General features: G+C 38.6%; 1 protein-coding gene across 1 annotated transcript in view; it reads right to left on the reverse strand.

Moving 5' to 3' along the window:
- Nucleotides 1-9,944, reverse strand: part of LOC117802719 (cytoplasmic polyadenylation element-binding protein 3) — a 34,474-nt gene extending 24,530 nt beyond the window's left edge. The window contains exon 1 of the mRNA XM_034662954.1: nucleotides 5,976-9,944. Within this exon, the coding sequence (XP_034518845.1) occupies nucleotides 5,976-6,048 (73 nt within the window). The 5' untranslated portion in view covers nucleotides 6,049-9,944. The remainder of the gene's footprint in view (nucleotides 1-5,975) is intronic.
- Between the last annotated feature and the right edge of the window lie 121 nt (nucleotides 9,945-10,065).

A 10,065-nucleotide genomic window follows, 5' to 3' on the forward strand; every position in this document is an offset into this window, starting at 1 on the left:
AGGTGGAGGCTGGAATTCAGACAGCTGGAAGTGACAGCAGGCATAGCCAGAGGCCATGTGGAGGTCAGGAGTTTTCAGACCACTTTGTATTTTTTCCTTCCTATCCAGACAGTGTTCACAGGATCTGTCTGGTCACCACAGGGGTGGAAATGAGCAGGTCTGGTAGCCAATGGCATCTTGTACTTTGGATGAGATGCTCTGTGCTCCTCAGACAACTGAAGTCTTCTCATGAATGGGAACAGCAACACTACTACGACTGTAATCTACATACTGGCTCTTATGATGAGCTTCCCTGTGCCACAGCTGGAGAGGGAAACAAGACTACTGCAGTTCTGTGTAGCATACAGAAATCTATAAATTCCTCTGGGTTGTGGGGACTATGCCTCTGAAATTGAATCTAAACCCCAATTATGGTTCCTTGGATTTGCTTCTGAATCTTCACAGAGATCTGAAAGGGACTTTAGCTCACCAGAGAGAAAATCATGATGACTACACTGGGTACTACACTGGGATTCTGTTCCTATCATCTAATTGTATTTCAAAGGCAGCCATAGGCAGTGTCTAAATCTGAGACACTCTGAGAACCAAATGGGGTAGAGCAGGAATGAGAACTCCCAAGGGAAATATCAACACATTCATCTTTCCAGATTTCAAATTGTGAATCTAGAAACCACATTTTCTTCCCTTTGGAGATAAGAACAAAGCAGACAGGAAAGTATAAGGCGCCTCAGGAGGACGAAGAGGTCTGGACTTCGGAAAGGAAGCACAATTCAACTAGAAGCTGGACTGTCTAGGTTTTCCACAATTGCCAAATTTGTTCACAAGGCAGTTCACACACCTTAAGTAGAGGAAATGTGCTCATAAACTTCCGTTCTGCACCAAATACTGGGAAGTTAAGAATATTTTCAAATAAGTGGTATGAACAACAAACTAAGCCAGAGAGATTAAGTGTTTAACTTGATTAAATCAGATTGGTACCAAGTTGACTGTTAATACTGTTACTGAGACAACATCTCAGATCTCAGCTTGATAAAGAAGCTTCCTTCTGTGCAAAGAATATCCATACTTGAAGTCTGGAAATCTGAGTTTCAATCTTGGCATTTTTACTTATTGTGGCCTTGGCCAATCACCCCCTTTGAACTCTGCTTATCACTAAAATGAAAAGTCTACCACTTACAATCTCATAAGGTTATCATGACGATTAAACATACATGAGAGCTCTGAACACACGGCTCAGCACAGAGTGGTGCTCAAATGTTTAGTTTTGCCCAGGGGGTGCTTTTCTCTCTACTCATAAATCTTTGCTTAATATTAACTTGGCCTGGTTTCTGCTCCATAAGCACCAATTCGTCCCAGTCTTACTTTGGCTTTATGCTAAAGTTACTCAACCTGCCAATGACATGGCAAAGTTTGATATCAGTTGTGGGTGAGTGTTAGCTTTTCAGGTTGAGAAAGAACACAAGCACGTACTAGCATTAAAAAATCCTTAACCCTAAAAGCGATCCAGTTAATCAAGTCAGTGTGCCAAATCTGGAGTTTATCTGGGACAACTCATACTGAACTTGGGACTTGGTGAAGAGAAAACTTCTACTACTGAGAAAACTGGTATGATTTCTGCCTGCTACCACCTTATAGAACAACAACAAAAAAAGGATATGGTTGCGATACTCCTATTTCCTAAATCACAAATCAGGATGTGATTACTAACACTTATGAACTACCAGAATGTTTGCACAGAATATCTGAAATATTATTTTTTTGAAGATTTTATTTATTTATTTGAGAGAGAGAGAGAATGAGAGAGAGAGAGAGCATGAGAGGGGGAGGGTCAGAGAGAGAAGCAGACTCCTGGCTGAGCAGGGAGACCAACGCAGAACTCAAACCTGGAACTCCAGGATCATGACCTGAGCCCAAGGCAGTCACTTAACCAACTGAGCCACCCGGGCGCCCCAGAATATCTGAAATAAATGCTCTAAGAAAAATTCAGGATGTTCTCTAAATGTACACCGTATGTCACTGAATATTTACCTCAAAAGTTTTTTTTTTTATTGTTTTGTTTTCCTCCCAGAAAAGCCATCCTCATAATAGTCAGTGGAGGGAAAAAAGGCAGAGAAGGAAATTTCAGGATCTATCACAGAATATTAGTAGGGGAAAAACAGACAGGAAAGAATTATCAGAGCAATAGGAAAGGCAGGAGATCCAAAGATGACAAGCAAATGTAGGCTCCAGGGACTCAGATGAGTATCTCTCAGAACTGATCTGTTCTGCAGGACCTGGTTGATAAACTGTCAGAAGGAAGTCATGAAGCAGAACAGCTCACGTGTCCCTAATTAAAGAGGAAGTCTGAGGCTTTTCCAAGCATGATTAAAGCTGGAAGTGGATGGAACCCAAAGCTTGATCACTGAGGCAGTCCTCAGATTAGATATCTAAGCCTCTTGGGGTCAGAGTCTAAGCTGGGGTCAGAACACTCATGTTTATAACCTGGGGGAGCATACAGGGACCAGACGCTTCATTCTCCACCTTTTCCCGGTGGCCTCTTTATAATCCCCAAGCCTGGCATTCATTTCCTCTCAGAGCAAAGAGATACATTCTAGAGAGGTCCTAATCCCACAGGGAAATACAACAGGGCTATTTCCATATTGAGATTCAGGAAGACATGCTGTTTACATTACTTGAATAAAGAGTGGCGACATGCTGTTGTACTTGCAGGTGGTAGCAAGTAGAGAACCAGACAGAATACCCCTTTTCTGGTACTGACTCTCTGAAGAATATGTAAACTTTAGCCACATGATGGCATGGTGAGTCTACCTAGAGTATTTCCTAGGATGGTGGTGGGAAGAGGTGGGGAGTAGAAGGAGAACAAGACCCGAGAAACACCGAGAGACTCAAGGCAAACCATCCTTGACTTGCCACTGTCACTGACCAGCGATAGAAGGGATGGACAAGAGACAACAGGAATGTGTATTATTTAACCTAGAGCAACCAATAATCAGGCAATCTAACTTTGGGTAAACATCTAGATTTTCCATTGATATTTTCCCATTTTCAGGTTAATTTTTTTAGGCCTATGACTTTTTTTCCCCCAACCTGAATTTTAAAAAGGAAGGTTTGTCAAAAAGACTGGAAGCACCAACTTAAATTCAGCCAGGGCAATACTGCTTAAAACAGGTTGCCTTGTTTCTTTAGAAGGGTTTGTGTGTTTCTGTTTGGTAGAATAATTTATTAGTGATTATACTCCCTGTCTACAATGGGAAGATATCAAAAAGAAAAAGCCTCACAAGATTCAAAGGAATAATTCTTGAGTGATAACATTTTAGTCACTGTTAACATGTTAAAGGACAATTTTTGGCCTACAGTGAGGTGAAAATCAATCTGGACACCTAAAAATCTCACCTGTTGAGTACTATTGAACTATGTCTAGTCCAGGATCACCCTATATACAGTATCTGAAAGACTTCTCAGAATTCCATAACCACAATACCCTCTAGAAGTAATAAAAAATGCCCTGAAGTATTTAAAAACCAAATCTGAGAATCACTGTGTTGAAGAATATAATTTAGTATCCAAGTACTTCTGAGTTAGCATTTCTATTAATACATTTCTTGTTTTCGTTGCTTCTGAAATCTCTGACTCTGTAGTTGATGACCTGTTTAACACGACAGTGGGATGTTCATTCAGTTTGGCATGGACATGAACTTGCTCTGTGCCAGTAACACGGGGATGCTCAATAAATGTTTATTGTTCAAGTGAACTGCATTGTATTCAATTCAAGACTACCTAGAAGAGTCAAAATGAATTCCTGTAAAAAACAGTCTTCTATTCCAAGGCACACACCAGTCCACAAAGCTCAGTGTGTTGCAAAGAAACCCAATTCTATGCACGTGGATAAAAGCTGCAGATGTTAATTCTTTTTGTTTAGATTACATGGATTCCAACCTGAAGGGCCTGTATAGGGTAAAATGCTAAGATGCCAACATGGATTGCTTAGCCATCTAGAAACTAGCTACACTTACAGGAGGTGTGGATGGGGGAACATTTTCACTAGACCAAGTGAATGTAGATTACTATCCACACACATGTAAAACAAAACCATTTTAAAACAAAAAGCTTTAGCTTAGCTTTAAAAAAAAGAGAGAGAACGTCGAGACTTATAAAAGGTATACTCTCTAGATAGGGAATGCAAAATCCCATTTCTGACTAGACAACTAAATATAATTCTTGTCTAATCCTAAATATAATTCTTGTCTAATCCTAGGACTTGCAGCATCTTGTGAATAATAGTAAAAAGGGTGAATAATAATAAATAAAAAGGGAATTTAGTTTGTAAACTTTTGTGTCTGTGACTTAAAAACAGACATAAACAGTTAAAGCCAGTTCTGTTATTTTTATAACTGTGAGACTTTTTCTTTCAGAATTTTTTTTTTTCAGATCCCCATCTAGAAAAAAAGGAGAGGGACTAGAATATGAAAACCACTTTGTGCTTGTAGTTCGCTGCAAAAAAAGAATAACTAGAATGCTAGTAATGAATTTTCATTCTTTTAGAATACATATGCAATTAAGACTATCAAAGGGGATTCTTCTCCCTCATCCCAAACATACCACCAGTTAGAAAAAGACAGGAATATCCATGCCCCCACCCGCACTTTTTTTTTTTTTAAAGCACAAGCAGTTTAGAAACAAAGGGCTACATTTGCCCTCATCTCATAATGCTGTTCACGTTTGAGTTAGGCCTTCCTAGACTCTATTCTCTGACAGAGGATAAAAGGGAGGCATCTCTGCTGCTTGGCTTTCTTCCTCTTGGCACAGTTTTCTGTTAGAGTGAGAACAAGACCTAACGATGTTTGATTTTCTGAAAAACTGTAAAATTACAAACTTCATAATCACAATTAATGTGTTTTAAAGTCCTTTCAAAATGGAATTATGAATATATCTTTAGACGGGCCTACAGTTACTTTTAGGAGTATACTGAAGTTGAGATTTGAATAAGTACATTAGAAATGTGGACGAACATTCAGAACTAAGAAGTCATCAAAGTAGAGACAAATAGCTGTAATTCTTTTTTATAATTCTTTTATAATTTTTTTTCACTACTTGATTTCAATGGTCTCTGCTTTTTCTTTTCTTTTTAAGGTAAAACTAAGTCTGCTTGCTTACAAATAACAGAGAGAACACTGCACTTTTGCAACTACAGGACAAAAGTAACCTTATTTTTCATCTTACTTTTGAAAATAAACTCAGTTATTTTAAGCACTTTAAAAACTTCGTTCTTACAAATAATTCTATTGTATTCTACTGGTAGAACACTGATCCGCAACTGATCAGATTTATCTTTGGATTTAAATATTGAAATCATCGGCTCAGCATCACATCAAATGCCCCAGTCAATTATGATTCTGCCCAATCTCAGCCCACAATTATTTCATCATTGGAAAGGAACTTAAAAAAGAAAAAAAAACAGGGAAGCTTTTAAAAAGTCGTAATAAAGATGCTCAAATACGTTAGTCATTTTTCAAAGTGCCATATAACAGGAATCTGTTTCACTTGGGAAGAGTTCAGTTTGATTCCCAGCGACACAATTCCTAAGCAGTGGTTTGGCTTGTCACTGAGGGGTACACAGCTGCGCTGGACAGATTTCTGATGGGGTGACTTCTTTTTCTGTCACACAGAACAATGCTGACTAGCACGAGAATGCACAATGCCAAATGTATTGTTATTATTTTTAAAACGTGTGGTTGAGAGCACTAAATGGAATTCATCCTTTCAAAATAACAGTTTAATGAAATTGACTCTTGTACCATAAGAAAATAAAGCATTTGGGGAGAAAATGTTTAATCCTGAAAGAGTTAGCTCAGTGAAACTTCTTTTTGGAGACTGTGTAAAGCTGAGCAGAAATCTAGAAAATATTGAAGACTAACTACATTGGGGATTTTGTTGTTGGTGGTTTTGTTTGTTGCGGTGTTACTATTTCCACTCACCAGCTCGAAGGGGTCGTGGAACTCCCCCAACAAAGATAGTTTTTCTGGGGTCCAAAGGCTGAGAACCATCCATTACAAAGTCACTGTCACTTAGGTTCCATGGTCGAATTTGCACCTGAAAAAAAGTCGTTTACTTGGTCCTTACTTCATTTCCATCAACCCCAAATGAGAATAAGGTGACTAAAGACAAACCCACTGATTTGTGCATTTTACAACATACATAACCCAAACAGAATCCCAGTTATTAATTTATGTTATCTGCATTAGGTGCCTTTCAACAGAACTTGGGGAATCTACTTACAGGTACTCTACTCAACACTCTAAAAGCCATATACTATGAAACCTTCAGAAACCACCTGTGGTTTTGAAAAAAGGAAGTTTTTCAGAGACAGACTTGGGGTTTTGAATCAGATCCACTTTAACACATGATAGACTGTTTATAACCTGTTACAGTTCAGCAATTAGCTTTTTAAGAGCTCACTTGAAGAAAGGGAACAGGAACATTAGGAATATTTTCTAAAAATTATCTATACGTCTGGCTTTTAAATTTTTATCAACCCTTAAAATTGAAACATTTATCTTTCAGAAATATGGTTTAACACAGATCGACACTCATCAGGTTAGCATGGAATTACCAGCAATATCAAATACTGAAGCACATAGTGTTATCTATTTTTGATTTATCTGATTTTCCTAAACAAGTTTGGTTAAACAAAGGTGAGCCTAGAAATTGAAGTTACTTTTCAAAGAGTAGAAAAAGAAATCTTTATGGACATACTTCTTTCTATTTGGTAATATCTCTTCACTGGTACTCTGACTTCCTACCTACAAAAAATAAGGTATTTCATCAGAATCATAACCTTTAAACATATTCCTTTCAATCCATAACTCAATCATCAAAGAATAGCTTAAAACAAAACCACAAAAAACCCCTCCCATACCAAAAGGGGAGCGTCAGTACTGCCTGAGAATCAACCAGTCACTCAGCCAGCCAGGTGCGCTGGGAAATGAGCTAGGTGTAGAAGCAGAGAAACCAGCCTCTATCTTTAGGGAACACGCTTCTCCTTTCCCAGTCTCACCAACAGGACAGGAAACAAAACAGATGAATTTTCATTTCCTTAGTATCAACACAATTCTTCATTTTCCCCATTGCCCAACTGTCAACACTTAATGCAAAAAAAACTCATAAGATGATTTTTTATGTGACTTGACTTATATCTAGAAGCACTCTCATTTGAAAGGTAGTAAATCTGTCAATTACAGTTTCAAAGCATCTTAAATCAACTCTTGAACTGGCCAGTCCACACATTCCTTATGAATGCTACAAAGTTCACCACCCCCCACATAACTTTTTGCCATTTATAACACTGTTGCCTTCACCAGTTAGTGAGAAGCAATAAAATCTCCATTTCTTCCCTAGACCCTAAAAACATAGACCTGTTTGTAATTCTGCTAACATTTAAGCATCTGCTCCACCTTTATCATGTGAAAAAAAAAAAATCCTTGTTCTTTCCTTGAAACATTTGGTCTGTTTGACTAAATTACCGTTCCCTTGACATTTTCCACAAAGGCAGATTCATGAACACCATAAAGCACCACTTCTAAATCCCTTCATGAGGGCCCACTACTAATTTTTAATTAAAAACATAATTTCTTCATACTGTAAGAACAAAGATTTTAATGTCACCAATAACAAAAAAGTAGGACATATCTTTTTCTACACAGAGCCCTCTCTTCTTCCAGTCTCATCCATGATAATTTAAGGCAGCTTCAGGACCTGGTAAGGCAATTCCAATCACTTAAGGATAACTGAATTTAATTGCGGGTCACTTTGTTTCACAAATGAAAACTAGCCCCCCTTGTAGTATCCATGGTGTTCTGGTTTCATTTCAATGGAAGTACAGAAAATGCAGCCTTCTATAATAGCTGTAGGTTACTGCTGCTCAAAAGAACTCTGCAGAAGATCTCAAACCTTCCCGCTGAGAGCTTTCATTACTGCCTCTTCTCCCGCCCACCCTTGCTTCATTACATCACACACAACCCATTCCCTTAGCCTATTCGTGTATTATAGATTAGGTAAAAATACAGGAAGAAGACTCAAGAGACAGTAATGATTAAACCCTATTCACAGAACCTGCATTTCCCAGCTGCCACCAGAAAATAGCTCCTCAGAGCTCCCACCACTACAGAATCAGAGAAATGTCAACATAGGCCAACATCAGCACATTCTACAGGCTAAGCAAAAAGTAATATTGTGGTACCGTTTGCACCGGGAAGTTACAGTCACGCTCTGGTTTCTCTCTGAAATATAAGCCCACTCTCACATAAGGCATGTTCTCCATCTGCTAAGTTTATTCTCAGCCCTCGGGGCCTGATATCCACATTTTATCTTTCTGACTTACTCCTTGAATATATTTTCTGGTCCTCATTTATATATATAGATATTTTTCTACTCTTTAAATACCATGCTTTCTAAGCTGACTCAAATACACTGTAGGAAGGGGTGGAATTCAAATAAAAGAACTGCTTTTTTATTATCTTCATTTCTTTAATGTTTATTTTTGAGAATGGATGAAATTAGAGCTCTGTTCTAATTCACTATAAACTTCCCCCAGCAAAACCACCTTTACATATATAGGGATCACTGTGTGTATGTGTGAAACAACTCCTTCAGTATGTTGTCAAATAGGCTATACTCTGGGCAGTAAAAGCCTTGATTCCTGAGGGTTGGAAGTTTAGGGACTTCATCAGACATGGTGAAAATTCTCTTAAATGAGCCTGACAGTGATTCCAACACTCCTTCCTGGAGAAACCTGACCACATTTGCTTAAAAAGGTCACTCTAGAAAGAGGCACGGCCCATAGTCCTTTAGCCACGCCATGTCCTCATAGCAGGGGTCACGTAAAACCAAAAGTCCTTAGGGATGGACAGGTAGCATAAATTTATCAGCCAGCAGGACAACAGTTGTTAGGCAGGCAAAGACACACTGGAGTAAAACATTCCTTTTAAAGGAAGCAGACACTTCTCAGCTCCAGCAAGTAGTTATCATTTGTGAAAGTATTGTCAGATTTTTCCATTTTTCAAGAGTAACTAGAATTCAGATTTTTCTGTGAAACTTCAAGATTTTAAAATATTGAGAAAGAATGCAAACGTTAAAGCCACTGTACAGCTAAACCAAACTAAGTGCAGACCAGATCTATCCTGTGGGGCCCAGACTTGTGATCTCTGACTCGAAAGGTTTACTTACCCCACAGCTCCCAATGGAATGTTGTCTTCCATAAGCACTCATGAGAGAAAAAACAAAAAATGGTTTTTCCTTAGTTTCTTTTTTAAGCGTATGTTCCTATGGAAGCTCTGATGAGGATCACGAAACCTAGTCTTTGGCTGAATTATTTGCCTCTTAATTCTTAAGAATTAGTGATATGAATTATTATCTGAATTAATAATCTTCTTTGCATAATTGCTTATCTCCAAAGGCAAATCTTTTTAAGGATAAAGGCAACAACCAAACGTAAAGGTGGTGCTATTAATATATCAATTTATGCCATATAGTGACTCTAATAACCTTCAAGAAACCTAAAAGAATTAATCATATCAACAGTTAGTACTGAAAGCACTCATTTTCCTTTTCAAGGTTTCCCAATGTGTGTTCTGTGAACAGCAGGTCCGTAGGGTTGTTCTGCCAGACAAGCAGTGTCTAGGAAAAGTCACAGGCGATCTCTTCCTTCTTGGAGTTTCATGGCACCCATTGGTGTATATTAATCAAAGGCTCTAAGAAGTTCTACAGGAAAGAAGTCTGTTCAAATGTTGTTTAATCCAGCATTTCCAAATTTTTTTCATAACACCTATTAATATCCACACTTTGGATAATACTGCCCTATTATATCTTACTCTTAGTTTGTATCAAAATATGGCATAACAAGGGGCGCCTGGGTGGCACAGCGGTTAAGCGTCTGCCTTCGGCTCAGGGCGTGATCCCGGCGTTATGGGATCGAGCCCCACATCAGGCTCCTCTGCTATGAGCCTGCTTCTTCCTCTCCCACTCCCCCTGCTTGTGTTCCCTCTCTCGCTGGCTGTCTCTATCTCTGTC

Source organism: Ailuropoda melanoleuca, chromosome 6, assembly GCF_002007445.2.
Source record: "Ailuropoda melanoleuca isolate Jingjing chromosome 6, ASM200744v2, whole genome shotgun sequence".
Classification (NCBI taxonomy): domain Eukaryota; kingdom Metazoa; phylum Chordata; class Mammalia; order Carnivora; family Ursidae; genus Ailuropoda; species Ailuropoda melanoleuca.